The sequence below is a fragment of the Python bivittatus genome, unplaced genomic scaffold, assembly GCF_059951505.1.
Source record: "Python bivittatus isolate LINGU-HERP-01145 unplaced genomic scaffold, Pbiv_v1 ctg000560_np1212, whole genome shotgun sequence".
NCBI classification, from domain to species: domain Eukaryota; kingdom Metazoa; phylum Chordata; class Lepidosauria; order Squamata; family Pythonidae; genus Python; species Python bivittatus.
The window spans coordinates 4,493,683-4,515,525 of record NW_028277083.1 but is presented as its reverse complement, the minus strand read 5'-3'; the positions used below and the strand labels follow the sequence as shown (position 1 = coordinate 4,515,525).

Below are 21,843 nucleotides of genomic sequence, written 5' to 3'. Positions count from 1 at the left end.
GGGACTTTGGAACATTAAAGGGGTGGAGCTAACCTCACTCACAATTTTAGATCTAGACCCTGCTTCAAAAGGAATGATGACTCTAACTCCTGTCTGCCTCCTTGTAAAGACAGCAACGAAGAAGTTTCTGCGGCCCAACGTGATCAAGCCAGCCGCTCCCTGGCAGGGCGTTAACACCTCAGGGGAAGGAGGATCCAACAGCGACGTGGTGGCCCTGTCTCACGAAGACCAGAAGACTAAGACCCCGTTTTCTCCAAGGCTGCCTGGGGCCCGCCGGAACTGCCTGAAGGCGGGGAGCACGGGACTGAGCAGACACAAAAGCGAGAATGAGGTCTTGGAGTTACCGGATTCTCCGGAGCCTGTTGAACCGAGGGAGATCGGTGGGACTGTGCCAGAGGCCGGGCCCAGTGTGGTTCAGAAGAGAGAGGCCACGAAGGAGGTCATTAATTTGGAGGAAGTGGTCTTAGTGACCGATCAGGAAGACCCAGATGAGAGAGATCGGACGCTTCAGCCACGGCTAGCCCCCAACCTTGGAGGGATTTTCCATTGCATCGAGGAGAATACGCGGCTGGATCATCCGTACTTCCAGCCTGTGGAGAAGGAGGCCCGGACTGTGGTCAATCTCCTTTCTTCTCGGCCAGCACAGTTGGAAATAGAACTGGGGCCACTGCCAAGGGTATACCAAGGGGAGATCCCGGGGCCAGCTTTTCCCAGGCCTGAGCCTCAGCAAGATGGCATTCCAGGCCCTGCTTCCCCCCAACTAGCTCACCCCCCAGAGGAAAATGAAGGCCAGCAGGCTGCAATAAATGAGCAGGCAGGCCCGGCGTTTCCAGTCCAAGGGTCCCTGGATACCAGCTCCGGTGAGCTTCCCAAGCAGAGCGCTACTCTGCCGGACAAAGACCTCATTGCGCTGCTCATCCGAGAAACGGTAAGTGCTTCTTAAGTTCTCTCAAGCCGAGTCCTTGCGAGAAGAGGATTCAGGATTCGGCCAGTCCAACGAATGCTCTGAGAAAACCATGTTTTGGATAACTGAGGGGCAAGCCGCTAATAATTCCTTGAGTTGCTTGTCTGTCAGAAGGATTACCCCCCCTCCTCCTTTTCTAGGAAGCCAGGTTTCCAGATGCAACAAGAGAGTACATTGAGGAACTAATACAGAGCAAAAATTGCTGTGACTTGAACGTGTAAGTATAAAAAACTTTGTGGCACAATCCCAAAGCAGTTAATGGCCATTAGACGTGGGAGAGGACTCACAAGCTGTGTGCAGGCTTCCCCTTCTTGTACCTGAGCAAAAGTCGATTCTGACTTCGTGTTTTAGCTTTCTTGCTTTCCCCGGAATTACCGTTTTTGTTTTAGACCACTGAACTTGCACCCCAATCTCTCTGCCCCACAACCGCCACCCCGTTTCTGGATGTTTCAGAGCCTCTAAACTGTGTAACAGTTTCTAGCGCGTGGTTCCTTTTTCTGCTGTTGCTTCTCCTCACGCAAGCAGGACTAACCGCTGAGACGCAATCTGTGGTCAGTTTTGTGCCCAGTAAACATTTTGGGCTTCCTTAGGGGCTTTCTGCTGGCAACAGGGCAAAGAAATGTCAATTTATTTATCCCCCTTGTTATTCCTATCCTTATTTGGGTATCTTTTTGCCTGAGTAAATAAAACCAATTCTGATATTCAGCCTCCCTTTCTGCTGTAGGTTGCTTTTGCCTCTTCGCTGCAGAAGGCTAAATTAGACGAGGCAGCAGATCTGAGAGGGAATCTCTTGCATCTTTGCAGAAAGCAGATGTACTTTAATTCTCTCTCCCCACTCTTTTTCCTGGTGAAAATTCCCCGTAGGCTCCTGTTTGCCTTCTTACGCACATACATGCACACACAAACACACACAAAATTAGAACATGTTAGGTCTTCATTAATGGGGCCAATCATTAATTTTGGGGCTTTCATTGAATAATTTCTCAAAGGTGCTTTGTGCAAAGTGTAAAGATTTGGGAGCTTTTGTCCATGGCCTTCCATAATCTGGTGTAATTTATCCCAGAATGTAATTTCGTAGAGCTCTGTGTGTGTATGTATGTGTGATTTTTTGCCAGAGTTGGCAAAATACTGTTTTTAGTTTTAATGGGGGACTAAATATGCTGACAATTTAAAAAAAAAAAAGTCCCTACAAATCCATAGCTGACCGTTTTTCTTCTTAGTGGGCAAAATCCTCTCCTCTTCTGATCTTTAAAGAAACACCTCTTCTGAAAGGAACCTATTTTGAAGCTTGGATGCATCATTTAAAAAGATGGTGCTTCTTTCAGAACAATTAATCTGTTTGCAAATTCACATTCAGTTCTGTTTAGGCTATGTCAATTGCTCGATGCAGGATGTGTAGCAGAACCAGCTGAATTCTTACTGATTTCAGATAGTTTCCTGTCCTTGAGCAAGAACCCCAAACCAACTTTGGCACATCTCAAAAAATGCTCTTAACTGTCCTGCTCCACGGATTGGTCTGCTCATCCCTTTGAATCCCTTTCTTGTCTACCTCCTTTAACCCTTCGATCTCCAGTCTGTCTTTTCCTTCCCTCCGGGGGGGCTTCTCTCTCCGTTTTTGATTTGTGGTCCTGAGCAATAAAACTTTGTCCATTTACCAAGGCTGGTTTTGGTTTTAATTTTTGAGGGGCACGGGGAAAGTTCTTTAAAAGACCACTCTTTCCAAGGGTTCTGTCTGCTTTTGCTTTGCAGACTTTGTAATTTTCTTCTGGAAAATCCAGATTACCCAAAGAAGGAACACAGTATGGTTTTAAATCCAAATAGCAGCCTGCTTTCCAGCCAAGATGAGACAAAGGCAAGTGTGAAATTTTGGTGAATGCGTCTTTATACAGTTACAGTATAACTTGCGGTTATAGTTCCTGAGGTTTGCTTTGCATGAAAAGATTCAGATATTTTTCCTTTGGAGGACATGAGAACGCTAACAAGAGGCTAGAGGTTTTACTGTGATTTTTAGTTAATTCTCCTTCTGTTTCTCACTAGTAAACCCCACTTCATGGAACTCTATCCCCCAAGATAATCTGGCTTTTTACAGGCAGGTTAAAATAGTCTTACTCCACTGTGATTTGGCCCAAGTTGAATGTGGGTGGCATGCTCATTTATAGCAAATGTTAAAGTCTTCGTTGAGGTTTGCTCTAGAACCAAAGAGCCTAAGTGCTGCCCTGCTGGATCAGACCCCTGGCCGATCTAGTCCAGCCGTCTGTTCTCACACTGCACAAGGAAGCCTGCGAGTCTCCCAGCAGACGGCTTTCAGAGGCAGTCACCCCGCCATCAAAGCTAATAGCCGTTGATCCCCATGACTTCCCTGAATTCGTCCAGCCCTTTTTGGAAGCCTCTTGGTAGCGAATTCCAAAGCAATCACGTGTTATGTAATCCCCCCCCCCCCGTTTTGTCCAGATTCTCCGAGAATTCAGTTTCATCGGCTTTAATTCTGTGGTTGTTGCTTTACTGTTTGTCTCCCAGAATCCTTTGGGAGTGAAGTGGCTCAGAAATGCTGTAAAGGAAATAAAATAAATATATTTATATCCTGCCGTTGCTTTAAGAGCTGGGGGTGATTCAGGTGGGGGATTTCCCTTTTATTTTCACAGCAGTTACTATTCATTTATATCATCTATGTAGCTGCCCATCTCACACAAGTGACGCTGTGTGGTTTACGAAGATTAAAACACAGAAAACCTCATATAACACCCCCCCCCCGGTGCCCACAGTAAACAATAACCTCACCCCAAAAATTCATGAAAGAGAGGTTGAGTTTAACCTGTTTCCCCTGGTCTCAGGCTCAGGAACTTAACCATTACACCACAGTGGTCCCCAATTGTTGCTGATTCCTCAGTGGCCCCTGTAGAATTTAGGTAGCGCTCTGAATTTAGAGCTGAACATAGCTGTCAAAACTAAGAAAGGCGTAATTTCTCCCTGTTTCCCCTGAAAGCTGCCCAAATGTGTGCTTTGTATATAAACTTCCATCCTATGTTTCTATCCATTAGTTATAAATGCCTCACAGTGACCTTGCTGCTCTACCACAGGCCATGGTTCAGACATCATTTGCACCCCAATAAAAATGAAGAATAAAATAAAGACTGAAAACGTTGAGACGGGTCGTGTGCTACTTTGAACTCCTGGGGAGAGAGATGGGCTAAAACTTCAGAAATGCGACAGTGGGGAATAGCCGTAGCTCAGAGTTGAGTGTTTGGGTTCTTGGTGTTTTCTAAGCTTGGTTGTTTTCCTATAGATGTTTCATTACCAGGCTAGGTAATCTCATGACTCCGAGGGAGAATGCAATTTGCTGGCTGGTCTTGCCAGCCTTTTAAACAGCCAGCAAACTCGACTCACCCATGCACTAACGAGGTGACCTCGCCTGGGCATGCGGGTCTGCAGGAAAACAGCCAAGCTCGGAGCACACCAAGAACCCCACAGCTTCAGAAATGCATTAAACATTCAAGAGTGGCCAAGCCTGTACATATTTCCTTTCTGTTTTCCTCCTCCTCCTCCCCTCTTCCTCCACCACCACCACCACCACCACCTGCCTCTTCTAGGTGCCTAAAGTGGACTATTTTGACTTCTCCCAACTTGATCCGCTTGATCAACGTTGCTTCATTCAGGCCGCTGACCTTCTCATGGCAGACTTCAAAATGCTGAGCAGCCAAGACATCAAGTGGGCGCTCCATGAACTCAGGGGACACTATGCAATCACACGAAAGGTTCTTCCCTCTTGGTTCTCCCTCTCCTTTGCCTGAAGATCCATCCTTTAGGTCTGAAAGGAAGATGGTACCCAGCCAGGGCTCAGAAAGGAATCAGAGTTTGAGGGCCTCCAATAGAGAAAAGTCTGCAAAGCTTGAAAAAGGCAACGTAAACCATCAGAATAATTCTGGCCATCTCCTTCCTGTTGATCGAAAGCATTTTACTGTCTGTAACATTTCCTAGACAATTAGCAATAACTTGGAAGAAATAGTGCAGAAAAACTGATTCCCAGGAACAGGGCAATAAGCAAAATCTGGATAACAGCTTAATGATTAAAAACATAAAGAGTCCATATTAACAGAATGTTAATCTATTTCCTATAAGACAGCTGCATGCTTACCATTCTATGTCTGAGAGGCTTGGCTCAGGAGACATTAAGAGCAATTCCCTGCCAACCAAATGCCATTCTAAAAAGGAAGTTTCCAACTTTCTTCTGCCTCTGAGTTTTCCATTGCTTTGTACTCTCTAGGACCGCAGTCATTTCTAAAATCTCAGAGTGTAAAGCGAGATCTGGGTAAGATCCCAAAGCAGGGAACGCTACTAGGCGAGTGTAGGACGTTGGATTGATTCAAATGTGACTGAATCAAGCCACTGACAACCTCATTGATTCAAATTTGATTGGCTCCAGTGAGGTTCTGTTCTGTCCTCAGTCCAGGGCTGGTGGTAAATTAGATAAGCCACCAGTCTAATTTGCAGGTGCTCCGTGCCAGTATGCGCACGGGAGTCTTTATGCTGGCCTGTTGCATGGGGGTTGGAATTAGTTTGGGGGTTGGTTGTGGGGTCTTCAAGCATAGGATGTCTTGCTCTTTCATGGGGCCTTGCCACTAGAGTTGGGTGCTTTGGTTCTCCCTCCAGAGAGAGCAGGAGTGAGACCTGGACAAAGTTCTGTATTTGGTTTGCTTTCATTGACAATTAATTTAATTAAACAGAGTTAATACTGGATTATTCTCCAGTTGTATAGGTAGTAATTTTCTTCTGTCCCTGTAAAAGTGACATTTTGTTAACAGCCTTCCAAAGACTGAGTTGCACCTGGAATTTGGGAGCCGCACGTAGGCCCCGAGGCCTCCTTTTGCCTATCTGCCTTGGAGAGTAGCGTGCAGGCTTAATCCTCCCTGTTACAGATAGCTGCGGAAGCTTTAATTACATTTGTGCTTCCATCTCCACGTCTCGGTTCACTGCCTTCCCCCCCGTCTCTTTCTTTAGGCCTTTTCTGATGCCATTAAAAAATGGCAAGAGTTATCTCCTGAAACCAGCGGCAAGCGAAAAAGGAGGAAAGAAATGAATCAGTATTCTTACATAGACTTCAAATTTGAGCAAGGTAATCAGTTTCTTTGTGACCTTCCAGAGATGGGTCAAACTGCTGGTGGCAAAATATAAAAGCCCAGACAGTTGTACCCCAAGAGATGTGTCTCCACCTCAGTATTTCAGCATGAATGTTTAAGAAAGCATTTTCTGGTAGATCTCAAGGTAGGCTCCGTTGACTCTCCAAAGATGCCCAGATCAACGTTCCTTGGCATTTTCCCTCCAGCAGTGAAATTTTCTTTTACACTGGAGGCTGGTCCTGCTTTGGAACCCTTGCAAAGTAGTTTCGTTGCCAAGGGAAGGAAAGCAGCCCAGCTCAGCTCGGCCTAGCCTCGCTTGTTAGCCTCCAGATATATGGGACACCACTTCCTCCCATTTGGCCATACAGGTAGTCCTCGTTTAACAACCATTCATTTAGCGACTGTTCGAAGTTATGACAGTGCTAAAAAGGTGACTTACGACCAGTGCCCCAAGTTATGACCATTGCAGTGCCCCCTGCAATCATGTGATTAAAACCTGGATGCTTAGCAACCAGCTTGCACTTATGATGGTTGCAGCGTTCCAGGGTCATGTGATCACCATTTGTGACCTTCCCAGCCAGCTTCTGGCAAGCAAAATCAATGGGGAACCATGTGGTTTGCTCAACAACCACATGATTTGCTTAATGACCACCACAAAAAAGGTCGTAAAACCAGGTCCAGTCATGTGATGATTTGTTTAACAATCGCATCACTTAGCGACCTAAATTCTGGTTCCAATTGTAGTCATTAAGTGAGGAGTCCTTGTATTCCTTATCCTGAGCCTTCAGCCCTAATAGTGATCAGCATTTTTCTGCAGCATGCTCTAAAGTAAAGCTGTATAAACAGCAGCTAGATAGCTGGGAGCAAAACTTATCTATCCAAATCCCGGGGGATAATTCCCTGTAAGGAAGGGAACCAGCTCCAGCCACTTCCTGCAGTTGGGTTCCTAGGTCTGGACTTGCATTCTAATAGGAGATTTCTTTGTTAAGGTTCTTGCTTTATGGGGAGCTCTGCTTCTTCTGCAGAGGTCTTCTTCATTAAGAGGAGCATTTGATTTTTTTTTAATGACCTGCCATTCTTTCAAACCATGCTTTAGGCGACATGAAGATTGAGAAGCGCATGTTCTTCTTGGAGAACAAGAGGCGCCACTGGAGGAGTTACGACCAGCTCTCTCTCCTGCCCCCGGTACAGCTGGAGCGGGAGTTTTATGAACAGAAGATCAAAGAAATGGCAGAGGTAGTTTTTGCCCTGGGGAGAAAATTGGGTGCTTGTTCTCTCCCCTTGCACATAAAAATCTCGTAAAATCAAGGCCTTGCTGCTGTATGTAGAAAGTGTGTCTATTGAACATACCATAAACAAGGTGCAACACACCTTAAAATACTCAAGTATTCTCAGTGGGAATACACATGGAGTTGTATGTCCGACTTGGAACCAACCTTAAGGCTCTAGTTCTCCAGATCAGTGTTTCTCAACCTTGAGAACTTTAAGGTGTGTGGACTTCAACTCCCAGAATTCCCCAGCCATCATGGCTGGCTGGGGAATTCTGGGAGTTGAAGTCCACACACCTTAAAGTTCCCAAGGTTGAGAAACTCTGCTCTAGATTCAGTGGCACTGAACTGAGCTTGCCAGAATTTTCACCCATCTCATTGATCTGTTTTGGCCTCTGCTTGGCAAGAAATCACGCCTGGTGTTATTTGTGCCACCCTCCTACAATGATTTGCAGAAAATAATCCATGGGTTGCTTATTTCTGATCCAGATGTCATCAGATGGTTGAAAACATTCTGAGTAACTTTATCAGGAATCTGAAAGAAACATAGTGGCGCAATCTTGGAAAGGTCGGAAAAAAATTGATGGCACAATCTTAGGGGATTGAAGAATTTTGGTGGCATAATTTCATTCAGGGAACTGCAAAAAAGAATCTGTGGTTCACTTATTTCTGATCTAGGTCTGGCCATTATAATATCACCATGGTTGAAAACATTCCAAGTAACAATTAGGGATTCCTCAGTGGGAAGGTCTGCAACCTTGAATATTGTGCTCTGTTTCAAAAGCCCTAACCCTCACTGACTTTCTTTGAGAGATGGTAGGAGAGCTGTGTCAGGCTACGGTGGCAAAAATCAGAAAGACTGTATTAACACCTTTTCCAACTAAAAGGCATGCCTTTTAATAACCTTTTTTAGTCGGAAAAGATTTATTTGAGAAAGAGAGCACCTGATCCTGTGTATTATTATACAGTCAGTAGAAGCCTGGAGATTCACTATTATCTTTTTTCTATATATAATTGTATTAAAAGTTTTAAGAACAATAATAATAACTACAAGAAACTAAATTAGAACAGAAAAAGTAAAAAAGAAACAACAGAAAAAAAAACTAGAAGTGCAGTAAGAAAACAGAAAAGAAAGATTTGTCTGATCATCAAAACCATAAATCACAAGTTTAATTTTATGCAAAATGTCTGTAAGGGGTTTGCACCAATAAATGTAGATATTGTCTTTTCGGAGGTTCACTTATCATCAACGCTAAGTGTATATCTTCTCTCTTGCTAGCATGCAGATTTCCTTCTTGCCCTGCAGATGAATGAAGAGCAGTATCAGAAAGTAAGTAGCTGGGGAGTCAAAAGACATCTGTGACAAATTTTACAGGGTCGCATTTATCAAAAAATGCTGGCGACATCGAGCTGTGATCCATCTAACCCTATGTCAGCAGGTTACCTGGGAAGGAATTGTGCCAAATACGCTGTGCCCCCTGACAGCCAATTGGTAGATCCATTTTTTTTCCCCTTCTGAGTTTTTACAGCTGTTGAAATCTAGTCCTGCTTGAATTGCGTAGGATCGCTGCAACACCTTAATGTTGCTTTGTGGTGCTGTGGATTCAAGGGGGGTAAAGATTCTTCAGAGCATGTGGGCATACAAATGTAACACGTTGGCTACTCCTTGAAGCATCTTTTCTTCAAATCCAGAGCAGCGTACAGCCCTAGCTATTACTATCATTAACAATGTTAACCTGTTCCTGTTCGTGGTTAACTTGGTCCCGTTTCACGTCTTCAGTGTAAACATCTGCCCGTGGTTTATAGTTAAATGCCTCTGTTCTTCAAAAGTGTGTCTGTAAACATTTGTTTCATTTTGCAAAATAGCATTTGAAGCAGGGTAGCCGTTGATAACATTTGAGATGAGGTCACACCAATATTTATTTTTCGGCACGGCTGTATCTTCTTAGGCGGAGCGGATCAGGGATAACAACTCATCTTTTGGATCTGATTTTCAGGACGGCCAGTTGATCGAGTGCCGCTGCTGCTACGGGGAATTTGCGTTTGAAGAGTTGACGCAGTGTGCTGATGGACACTTGTTCTGCAAGGAGTGCTTAATAAAATATGCTCAGGAGGCAGTCTTTGGCTCTGGGAAGGTGAGGACACACAAAGCAGTTGGGACTCTAATTTACATGAAAGGATGCCCCGTGGGCACAGCTTCCCAAACCAACAGGTTTCTCACTCATGCTTTCTGCCTTGTGCTTGTTGTTTGCTTCATTATTTCTTATTCTTGGTTTTTCCACCTCATGGCACTGACTGGGTTCAGATGCTACGCTTAAGTCCTAATGTGGTAGGTTTGATTTGGCTTCACAGGTTGTTTGAACCCAGCCAGTCTTGGCTTATTTAACAAACCATGATGAAGCAAAGCTGTCTCACTGAGATGTGCGAACCTTGGATGTGATTGGATTGCATCCTTATATTGACTTGGTTGGAAACTGGTTGTGTCTTCTTTTGTCTTTTGCAAAAGCTCCTGTGTCTTGGTTTTTTTTAAAGACTGCTGTGCTCTGTCTTATCTTTTATATACAGGTTTCTGGGGATAACTTAAAATGCATCTTTTTCCCTTTCCTCAGCTTCAGTGATTTCTAAGTTTTCTATTGAGAATCCTTTTACTGTTTGTCCATTGCCCATATAGGTAGTCGTTGACTTACGACCACAACTGGGACCAGAAATTCCATCACTAAACGATGCAATCGTTAAGTGAGTCGCACCCAATGTTATGACCTTTTATCGTGCTTGTTAAGTGAATCACCCAGTCATTTAGTGAATCCGGCTTCCCCCATTCACTTTGCACGTTGGAAGCCAGCTGGGAAATGGTGATCATGTGACCCCGGGACACTGCAGCTGTCGTAAATACATGCCAATTGCCAAGTGCCCAAATTTTGATCATGTGATTGGGGACGCTCTGTAAGTGTGAGGACTGGTCATAAGTCACTTTTCTCAGCGCCATTGTAACTTCGAAGAGACATTAAACAAATGTTTGTAAGTTGAGGACTACCTGTATGTTAAGCCTTAAGCCAGTGTTTGCTTTCTAATTCCTTGGACTGACGTTGCCCTGTTCTAATTTTGGAGTGTGTAATGTTTAGTGGTGTTGTTTTTAGACACAATTATCTCAATTCTATAATATGGTGGCCCAGTGGTTAGGAAATTCCTGCCGCTACCTGTGGATAAGGGAGCAGGTCCATGAAGTGTGTATTTCTCCACTCCCCTGTCCTGAAGCTAGAGCCCAAAGGTCAGGCGAGAGAAAAAAGTAGCACATCACAGTTCTGCAGACCAAAATGTGCCAAAGGAATGAACAGACCAGCCAAGCTGGGGGCCTGTAACCTTCATGTCCTCCCCTCCTCCTTCTTCCCTGAACGCAGTCAGAGCTCAGCTGCATGGAAGGAAGCTGCACGTGTTCATTCCCCACCAGTGAACTGGAGAAAGTGCTTCCTGAAAACATCCTCTGTAAATACTACGAGAGAAAAGCCGAGGAGGAGGTGGCGGCTGCCTGCGCAGATGAGCTCGTCAGGTAAAGCTCGCAGCCCAGGCTGAACGGGGTGGGACGTAGGAGCATCGCTCCCTTTCGAGGCTCTCTGCAAGCACACGTGGCAGCCTGTGCTCGTTGATCCCCACCCGTGCAAATGTTGGTAAAGCTTTGTCTGCATAGAGGGATCTGTAAAGCGGGTGTGTGACGCATCTGTTTCTATTTCTGAAGGCCCTTCTTTTCTGCAGCTCATCTGGTCTTTCTGCAGCCCAGGAGCCTCAATGAGCATATTTTTCCTCCCTCCCCTCCCCCCCAGCATTCCTTTCCATTTCATATTAATTGGCCTTTGCATTGGGCGGGCAGCCGTTTCCAGCAGCCAGTCTTCTCATTTTTAAAAGTATCCTTAGGGAGCATGGGTGTGACCCAGAGAGAGGAGGAGGAGGAGGCTAAAAGTCTCTGGGCCTTTGTAGGTTTTGAAGGGCTGTTGGGGGAGGCAGCTGAGTGCCTTCAACCTTGCAGAAGCTTAACATGGATTTTACAGGTATTTTGTCCCCATTTTGCTAAAAAACACATCACGGTGGTTTTGCTGCACTCTGGGACTGCTCTGAGGGCCACAGAAAGCCCCAGGTTGTGTGATGTGCTAAACTAGCACATCCTAGTTTAACATCATGAACTCTGGAGGGGCTTTGGAGGAAAGATCTGGGTAGGACAAGCCAAACCAGATGATCCAGTCGGAAGAAGAAGAAAGCCCAAGGTTTAGGAAAGGACGAGAGAGTTCTGCTGCACGTGGGTGGCTATTTATTAAAACACCACTGTAAGCCCAGGGCTCCAGGGATGAATGGCAGTCCCCTAAAGTTCATCTTCCAAGAATGACAAATCCGTGCATCCATTGCTCTCTGGATAATGACGAATGGCATCTATGGAGTCCAGTGGAACTGGAAAAAAGCATTCTTCTGCTCGGTCAATTCCGTTTGCATGTTACTGAGAAGGAAGGCTGCAGTGGATATTCCCTCTGCATTTCAGTTGCCATCATCGCCACACCTTGCTTGATAAGCTTTCCCTTGAAAGCCCTCACTCTGTCTCCCCTTGGTTTGTAGATGTCCCTTTTGTAACTTCCCGGCTCTCCTGGACAAGGATGTGAAGCGGTTCAGTTGTCCTAACCCTTGTTGCAGGAAGGTAGGCTATGTCTGTTTATTAAAATGATTAACCGGTCACCTAGCAAAGCGCGGCACGATTGAAGGGGAAGGTTCTTGCTGTTTGTCTCACTGTTCTTAGTCGGGGCTAGAGATTCCAGAAGGGAGTTTAAGCTACAGGGCATTCAGCTCTCTTTGCAGTTGGCAGAAGGGGTGTGACTCTCGACCTTGACGAAAGGAGGGAAGGGAACATCTGGAGTGGGATTTGTGTCTTTTGATACAGCCAAGTGCAAATAAAGACCAGCCAAGCAGTGGTTGAACATTTGGATGTCGTTAAACTGTTTTGCAGAAATAGTTCTGAGATCACACTCTAGCAGTCAGTCGGTGTGCTGTATAGCGCGCGCAGCCACATTCCCATGACTTAGAGGCAACACTTGGTGCTTTGATTTGTAGGCTCACATGGGATGCTTTTTAATGTTGTTGTTTTTTCAAAAACATGAGAAGAAAAACAGAAAAGAAAGAGGAAAAAAGGAAAGATGTAGAAGCATTGTGAGGCTAAATAAAAATTTCAGAGCAATGTCGGATTCATATGGGGCACCGCTCCAAGCATCTTCTCTCAATGTGGAACTTCAGAACATGATTAAAATCAAATTGATCAGCCATATTAAACAGCAGGGGTTAGTATAGGAATTATAAACCCAAATGAGAAATTACAAAAGCATTTCTGCATATTTAAAAAAATCAGTTGGAGTCTGGGCACACCTTTTCCAACTAGTTAATTTTATGAAATGGCATTAGCTGCAAGAATGTATGCCTTTTAATGCCATTCATTAGTCGGAAGAGGTGTGCCGGACTCCGACTGATTTTTTTGCTGCTGTAGACTTAACACAGCTTTCCTCCTACAATGTGGGATCTAAGATTCCTATGCTTATTGAGCAGAGCTTATTATCAAAGTTTTTCTGTAATAAAACCTTACTTTGAAAGATCTAAACTTGGAATTCTGTGGAAGTTTCTACTCTTCCGTCGACGGCCTCAGAGAGCGTCGAAGGATTGTTTGCTGACTCAGGGGTAGGTGTTATTTTTAGGTCTGGAAAAGGGTCTGCTCAGTGAAAGCTTTTTGCATTCAACAGGGCTGTCTCATCGGTTGGAAAGTGGGGAGGGACGTGAAGTCCTCTTAGGGTTGAAAGCCGCTAGATGGCACCCTTGGTTAATCCACGGTCAGGATGAATTCTGTGCAGTCTCCTCCTTTAAAAATGAAATAAACCGTATGACACCAGCACTGTAAAGCCTCTTGTTTAGTTATCTGTCATATGGTATAATTCCACCCTTCCCCTGAGGAGTTCTTCTGTTTCATCCAGAGAAAACAAGTTTACCAAAAAGCCTTCAGGATTTGAACCCGCCTCTCTCTGATTTGAGTCTAAGGCAGACAATCAGGCTATTTTATTTCAGACTCTGAAGGCAGAGGAAGACCATTGAACGACTGGGTGGTGCAATCAACAGTAATGTGTTTAACTGATAAGTGTTTGCTGTCTGGGTCTCAGCTTCTGGAATGTCCCCGGACGTATCTGTTGTCTTAAGAGGGATTCTGATTTTAATAATGTTTTGAGGGTCTTGAAGGCTACATTCAAGTATCTACTGAGCTGAATCACTACCACTCAGTTATTCTGGTTCAGATCCAACATAAATCATAGTTTAGTGCCCGTTTCCATGTTAAATGACCCGTGGCTTGTTTTGGCATCTGACAAACTGTGGCTATCTTAAACAAGGACTTTCAAAACCGGATTGAGGCTGTTGGCTTTTGACTCTGAATTACTTCAACTATATTTTATTCTAACCAATGTTCACAATTTGGATGCAATTAAAGTTCCTAGTATTCATACCAAGAAGGCAGCTGTTCTCAGCCTGGCAGTCACAGAGATGGGGGGAAGGCGTACACGAATCTCAGATTTCTCTCTTGAGAACCCCTCTCTTTCCAGTTTGGGCAGTCTTCATTCTTCTGCATAACACTTAAAAGTAAAGCCCCGTAACAATGACTTGCTTCTGAGCGAACATATGTTGAATCTGCCCTATTATTTGTTAATCAAGGTATGTTTTCTGATGTAAGCGGTCTCAGATTCTAGAAGAGTGTAGGGTGTTTGGGGGGAAAAAGTTTCTCCATTCAGAAATTTCCTGGAACCCCAGATTGCAGCTGTAAAAGACATTGTTGTCAGTGTCAGTTGAGGTACAACAGATTAATCAAGAATTATGAAAAGTTGCTATGTAGAGGTGTAGCATTCAGGGATGATGAGGCTCTTATCACGGGCTTCCTGAAGAAATTTGGAGCTGTGGCCCACAGCCATGGACCATCCTTCCCCACTTAATGAGTAGCAAATGCTCCTTGGACGTTGCGAGCTGAGCCCTGAGGTATCTTTATGATTAAAGAAGGGTTATCAGTCTGAAGCTAATTTCACTGTGTCTGAAAGATACATTGCCAAGTCTTCCATTAGAAGTCCCATTAATTGCTCTCCCTGTAGTATCCAGGGAAAGGGTAATTCATCAAACACAAACGTTCACGCTTGCTCTGAAAAGTCAGCCGTTTAATGGGCAGCTCGTACACGAATGACTTTTTGGAGTTGAAAGCATTAGCTCATGCCAAGCTGTGTGTCCTTCAAGCGCATTTTCTTGCCTTGCGTCAATAATGTTAATGGGTATGGCTGAATACTAAGCCACCTTGGGAGCAGCCGTGAAGCTCTGAGAAGAGCCTGCTGGAATGAGAAGTTGCTTTCAAAGAATTTGCCAAACAGGAATGGTGCTAGATTAACCTTCTTCAACTTTGCAACTTCCAGAAATAGTATTTGTACTATTCCCATAATTCTAAAGACTAGGCTGGTATTTTGGAATAATGTGTGGCAATAATCACACAGCTAGAGAGGGAAAGGGCTATACTGTACTCAGATGTGCAAATACATGTCATCCCAAAGTATCGGGTGTGGCTCGAGATCACCCTTGCAGCAAATTACAGCTTTTAAATGTGATAGAAGACTCATGAAAGACATTACCCAAGAGTAATATTGAGTATGTCTGAGTATCCATGAATTTCCATGAAAGGGGATCAGAATTCACCCTTGTCATGGCCCCGTCTATAGACTTTCAGAGGGTGTCATTCAAAGGCCAATGTATGGTTCTTCTCCCAGAAAAACCTTACCCTGCTCTAGTTAGCCCAGATGGCTTGCTGTCCTTGGCCTGTGAGATAGGGAAATGGCATTGTGTTCCTTAATTCCCTGCACTTGGAAAGATCAATAGTGGATAGGCCACCCCTTGTCTTCTTAACCATCTTAACTAAATAGTATATTCATAGGTGCCCAAAGGGCTTTCTTTACTGACTTGGCCCAGTTGTCTCCTGGGTTCTCCTACTACAATGATGCTTACCATTTAGTATCAGGTGCTGAGGATAAACATAGCATGAAATGTCTTGCTCTTAATCCCAGCCATTAAACTTGCAGCAGGGCCACCTAGGTTTCTGCTTCCAGACAAAGACCTTTGGGTCAGTAGATCTTACTTCCCAGGGAATTCTTGTCCTCCTCTTGTCCTCTTCTCCTTCTTTGAAAGCTGTAGTAAATTAGACAGCCCCTTTCTTTTCCTTCTTAGGGTGAGTGGATGCTGGCAGTAATCATCTCTGCAATCCCCCTTCCTGGGTGACATCAGATGTGATTGCCATGTCCTGGTCAAGCATGTGGGTTTTCATCTCTCTCAGCCAATGATGTAACTTGCTGACAACTGCAGTTTCGGTGCCAGTATGTGTATAATATGGGCCGAAAAATCCTTTCTCTTTTGCAATCTCAGCACAAGGCACTGCAGTGTTTCCACTGAGCTGGAAGACCAGAAGGTGAGGGATACTGTTGCCATGGTGATAATTCATCTATGAAAGAGAGCTAGCACATCATCCCTTTGTGCGACTGGGGAAGGAGGCTGGGCAGAAGCATAGAATACTGGAAGTTGGACTCTTTATTTCTTCTAACCCCCTTTCACCTTGTATGGCAGCCAAACAGAATCCATTCATTTCCATTAGATATATGTGGAGTTGACCATCGGTTCTTTAGTGCTGGGGGGAACATGCCTGCAACCTGCTGAGTGTCAAAATGCTGGCGTTTCTTCCCTGTTGCTCCCCGCCCACCCAAAAAAGTGATGGTCAAGTTGAGTTACAAACAGCCGTATCCTACTTATTTTCTAGACCAGTCCCCGTGCTATTTTTTCCCTTGTTACACACACTCGAGATAGCCCTCCACAATCAAAGAGACTAATTGCCATCCTCGTTATAATTAAGCCTCAATTATCTTGTTACGGAGCTGCATGGCTAACGTACTAGATGAAGCTAGATGCAGCAAAACTCACATGGCCAGAAACCTTGCTTTATTGGTTCAGAAAGCTTGGTTGAGCAGCACAGCTTGAACGTTTTGACCAAAAGCGTGCATCCTTTTCATTCAGTACTGCAGTATCTGTCTCTGTGGCCTTGGGCATTTTCCATTTAGTTGAAGGTGTCAGGGTTTAAAAGTGAGACCTTCGGTATGCAAAGTTGATTGATTTACCTTGGTGTGCAGCAGCTCTGGACCTTTGCCTCTTCCTACAAGTCTAAATACAGCCCATGTTTTCTCTGCAAACAGTGTCGAGCAGAAGTTAAGCACTAGATTTTTTTTTTCCAGAGCCAGAGAAGGTTTCTCGATGCTTTTTTGTGGTATAAAACTTTTCTTGTACTGGAAAAGCCATCTAGTCAGTGGCGTGTGTGTGTGTGTGTGTGTGTGTGTGTGTGTGTGTGTTCAAACTCGGCCCCCTCCTTCAGATTTCCAGCACGCGGATAACTGCTTAATTTTGGTGTTGCAGTTTCTCTTCCAGCCACTGAGCCACCTGACTTTCGCTCTTCCTTTCTCTGTAGCAGCACATTTTTAAGCACCCCTTTGACATGATGCAGCCCCATGCCTGAAACTCGTGGTGACAGAGCGGAGTGCATGGCATAAACTGAAACAGAAGCACGCTTTCCGGTTGGTGCTCCGTGGGCTGGCCCGGCGTTGTCATCTCTGTTTGGTGGAGAGCGTGGCTAGTGACCTCTCCTGAAGGTTGATGATGCCTTTGGCTTGGTGCCGGTAGACAGCTTCTGGTCCTGGGGAGGGAACCTTCTGATGCTGGGAAGGAAAATGTGTTTGGATGGGTGGCGACCGATAGAGAACTTGTCCCAAATGCTTTACGTCTCCTTGGCCTTCCTTTCCTTGGGATCATTCGTGGTCAGGAAGGACAACCGACGCCGCCTTCCCCTAAAGAGCAGTTCTCTTTTCTCTTGTCTTTATTTTGCAAAGCCTAGCCTTTTTCGCTCTCCGTTTTCTGGTCAGTGCTGATGTGGAGTTTCCCTTTTGAACAGCAGAGCTGAGAACATGCTCCATTGATTCTTTGCCAAAGCCGCAGGAAAAGGGAAGTTTTTGCCTGCGTTGGCTCTTCTCTTCTCTTCCCCGCCCCGCTCTGCTGGTTGGGCAGGCATTTTTCTACCATAAAAGGGCAGCAGAAATCTTGGTGCTGCTTAAGCATAACTGGTGAGGAAACAAAGAGAAAAGACGAGGAGGCAGAAATTGTGGTCTTCTGGCCAGGCCTGAGGTTCATTTCTCCGAGAGATTGCTGTGGTCCGGTTGAAATCGGTACAGAGATACTGAAGTTCTCTGGAGGTTGCTTTGAGAACCTGGAGGGCCTCGCACGTTGTAAATCCTAACTTTGTTACAAGGAACTCTTTCCTTCAGGCAGGCCAACCGTGTTCAGGTTTGGCAAAATTGGGCTCCGAGTCTGTGAGATGCAAGATCCAAAGGATGTGGTGTTTCGGGCAGGAGGTGAACGTGTGGGAGACATGTGCGATAAATGGGCAGGCAGTTCTAGGATCAGTATGTCGTCTTTGGGGGTTAAGGACCCCTCTAAATCCCCGAAACCCTGCCAATGAATCATTAGAAGACACCCTCCCCCCCAATTTATGAGGAGATCTCAAAAAGAAATGTTCCCACACATGCTGTGTGGTCTGTAGAACAGCCTCTGCCACCTAATAACCTCCAGAAGTATTTGACAATACCCTTCCGTCAGTTGCAGCCAGCTGGCATCATGCGAACTGCACGGTAACATATTTTGAGGGCACCACATTTAAAAACTCCCTATTTCTATGCAAGGATGTGAAATGCATTACTCAGAATGGGTACCCTGCCCTATATTTTTCTCTCCTGAAATTTGCCTCCTGGGGGTTTATCCTGGGAACCCCTTGAAGGCTGATGACATCTGTTGGTCCTGCAGAACTAGCAGAGAACCAGAGACATTGAGTCAGAGCATTGGAATTTGGTAGCAGGGAATAATAGGGGGAGTCTGTGTGCGTGTGTGTGCATGTGTGTGAGAACCTTTTTGGCACCTTGACTGGAAAGGAAGCTATTTGCATGCAACTGGGGTCATTTTAAAGATCCAAAACTGCCTCCTTGGAGAGCGATGGCATGCATTTAGAACCTCGCTACTCCCTCTTGGAGACAACCAGATGTTTTCCACGTCCCAGAAGTTCCTGCTTATGGAATGACTCGCCTTTTAATGCAAAGGGCTGCGTATCTGCCTGTCTTCTCTTTTTACTCCTGTCAAAAGGGGACTGTTGCAGAAAACTTGAAGTTGTCCTGAAAATGTAGATCAGCTCTTCCTGTTTTTCTTCAGTTTATCTGGAACAAGGACAAGCTTCTTCCACAATAGAGTTCTTTCAGATCTAAATCTTGTAGGAATCCTTAATCATGAAATGTTGAATAACTTGAGCTCCTTTCAAAACAGGCTGGGAAGTTCAACATATTTGGGATCTGACTCGCAGGAAGAAAGATGTCTTGGTTCTCTCTGCCCCCCCGCCTTTTTCTTCTTTTTCTCCCCCACCTACAATTATTAGTGGTGGTTTGTACTACCCCAAACCTCCAAAAACAGGAATTCTTAAGCCTGGAATAAAAATAGATCAGGCAAGTTTGGGAAGCGAAACTTTGGGGCAGGGGGAGGAGAGGTTCTGCCTTATTCTCCTTCCATATATAGCCATCCAGTGAGAAGATGATTCTGCTTTTGTGCCTATCAACTTGGAAATATATCCATAAGAGGCAAGCCATTTGTCTGTCTCTTCCAGCATAGCTTTTAGGGCTTGTTAAAGCAGGAAGCTGTGGTTGACCTCCAGCAGCTTGTTATTCAGAAACAGCCTAAGCTTGTAAGCATAAGTCATGGCTGGGCTTCCTGCTTCCCTAAAATCAGGTTCCAGGTGTGAAGGGCTGACTATCCAAAGTGGTGGCCCTTTCGTACTGCCTGTGCGTTTCATGGCAACAGTTTTCAGGGTCGGTGTCCTGGAGAGACTGTTGCTTGGAGGCTGTTTGCAGGCCAGTCAAGGTTGAATGCTGCTTTGGGCCTTTTTCCTGTAATGTTTCAGCCATGGTGTTGGGGCCCACACTATAAACTAGTGTTTCTCAACCTTGGGAACTTGAAGATGTGTGGAGTTCAACTCCCAGAATTCCCCAGCCAGCTGGGAGTTGAAATCCACACATCTTCAAGTTCCCAAGGTTGAGAAACACTGCTATAACTTATACAGTTTCTTTATTGGCAGATTTATGCCCCCTTGCTCCTGGCCAACCAGCCTGCAGAGCATGAAACAACACGTCACCTCAGTCCCAGCAGCTTCAGATAAAATAAGTAAACAATACATACTAAAAGCACAAATGAGGTTCAAACCAGGTACCATACCAAGCTAAGTTTAGGACTGGAATTCTTCCCTGTGGAAGGAAGGCTTTAGATTTCTCTTAAAACCAGCCAGTATAATTTGCAGCCTCTGTTTGGGCAAACCTGGTTTGCATGCAACAGCAAACCGTTTGCCCTTCTCCTTTGCACCTGAGAAGGGAAATTGAGTAAAGTGAGCGAAGGCTGGTATTGAGGGTGATTCACCTGATCCACTTACCTGTTAGGTTCATTGCACACCCCTCATAGCGTGTGGTGCTCCTAGAATGATAGATGTGGTTTTTGAGCCCTTTCCTGCAACAATCTGCTGTGGTAGGTATTGTACAGTTTCCCAGTGCCTCTGTAGAAACCGGAGTTAAACAACAAGGGACAACCCTGCCTCCCCTCGTTGCCCATCTTCACGGTTTGTGCACACCTAATTCTGCTCTGTGGCTCACAGAACTCCTTTGCTTTGTCTGCGACCTGGAGAACTCATAACCGTTCACTGCATTGCCTTTTATCATGGTCATCAGTTCTTCAAGGAGATGCGGATCATCCAGTTTTCCTCCAGCACCCCGGTGAGGGTTTCAGGCTACAGGAGAGTGGGCTGCCCAAGCCTGCCTGCCCCAATTTGCATGCTGTGGGTTTGCTTAATGTCCTGACGATGCGCCTCTTCCAAGGGCAACATGCATCAGTAGCATGTTATACCGAGATGCTGTTGTGCTAATCTTGAGACAGAAGATGTTTATATTCCAGCAGCAGAGCAGCTCCAGTTACTTCACTAGAGTGATGTCATTCTTGGTTTGGGCAACGATAAGGCAATATTGTGGTAACTTGTAAGTATGGACAGGGCTATGAAGCATGTCAGAGCCCTGCAGGGCCCATTTTGATGCACCGCCTAGTCAGATTAAGCCAGTCCCTCCTCTTTCATTGCCTATCACTCCCCAAGCAGCTCATACCTTCTGATATCCTGCTCTTGAATATGGAGTTGCCAGATGGGTGTGATAGGAAGGCAATCTCCAGTGACCCCCATGAACATTCAAGAAGGAACTCCAGTCACTGTCGGCTCCCTAAGAAGTGTATCTACACAACCCATGCCTTGCATTCACACCAGGGTGGCTTTAGATGCACATGTAAGATGTCTGGTGTGAAAGCTATGAGTCTGCCTGTCTTCTTCTGCAGCCATGCTCAGAGTGCTGGGCCTTGCGTGAGCAGCCTCAAGCAGCATTCCACAGTTCCGGTCAGAAAGGCCAGGCTCAGGCCACAATGTCTTGCGATGATCTTGGAGAGCCCTTTGTTGTTTGTTTCCTAATTTGGTCACACAATAAGTCAAGCTGTCTTGCTTAACCTCTTTCTTCAGAAGAGAGAGCGGGGAGGGGGAAGAAAGAGGCTTTTTCTTAGCACTGTGGAGTAGAAGAGGAAGTGATAACCATGGGAGGACCTGAAATTTGGCCTTGCTTCCTCTGCAAGTTTAAGGGTGTGTGGCTCCTTTGTACCTAAGAGGTTGTACCAATGGGGGGGACGGGTGCTTGAAATCTTCTAAAGAACATCCGCTGATCCTGTTGAGGTGTCTTGATGGGTGGAGAGAGGGAGGACTAGGATTGGGCCAAGCCTGCACCTCTGAGTCTGTGTCTTTTCCAGACCCAATAGATCGTCCCACTACAAGAATTAAAGGAAAGAGGACAGAGTTGGTTGGGTGGAAGAAAAGTGTATCAAGGCACTTTGAGCTAAGGTTGAAATATGCATGATTGTAAAAAGTTTAGTTGGTTCTGGACCAATTGTAAGACTACCTTTGGGGAGCTTTCAGAATCAGCCCAAGGTGAGGTGGCCCTGGTTATTATCTCAAACTAGTCCCACAAGGCATACAGCAGTGGCTTAGTTTACATACCCCACTAAACCATAAACCATGGTTTACAAGCCGCAGTAGCCAGAATCACAAAGCACTCAGCCCAACCCAAACTGGGTGGTGTGATAAATGTGAATCCAAGCAATGCATTGGTAAAAACCAAGTATCATTTTCTACATAATGGTCTATTCAAAAATTAAAATCTTAAGTTTGATCTTAAAAACCTCAAGTGGTCTTAGAATGGGAATCCCTTGGTTGCTTTTCCATGTTTCTACATATTTTTTGCTCGTTAGTAGAAGTCCA

General features: G+C 45.2%; 1 protein-coding gene across 3 annotated transcripts in view; it reads left to right on the top strand.

The window, feature by feature from the left end:
* The window catches only part of RNF216 (ring finger protein 216), a 61,041-nt gene that overhangs the window by 9,198 nt on the left and 30,000 nt on the right, over positions 1-21,843 (top strand). For all 3 annotated transcript variants that reach the window (XM_088148018.1, XM_088148019.1, XM_025170697.2), the window contains 10 exons: positions 110-928; positions 1,105-1,181; positions 2,714-2,816; positions 4,552-4,716; positions 5,960-6,074; positions 7,175-7,314; positions 8,626-8,676; positions 9,344-9,481; positions 10,745-10,893; positions 11,946-12,024. In XM_088148018.1, coding sequence (XP_088004144.1) covers positions 110-928; positions 1,105-1,181; positions 2,714-2,816; positions 4,552-4,716; positions 5,960-6,074; positions 7,175-7,314; positions 8,626-8,676; positions 9,344-9,481; positions 10,745-10,893; positions 11,946-12,024 — 1,836 coding nt within the window. The remainder of the gene's footprint in view (positions 1-109; positions 929-1,104; positions 1,182-2,713; positions 2,817-4,551; positions 4,717-5,959; positions 6,075-7,174; positions 7,315-8,625; positions 8,677-9,343; positions 9,482-10,744; positions 10,894-11,945; positions 12,025-21,843) is intronic.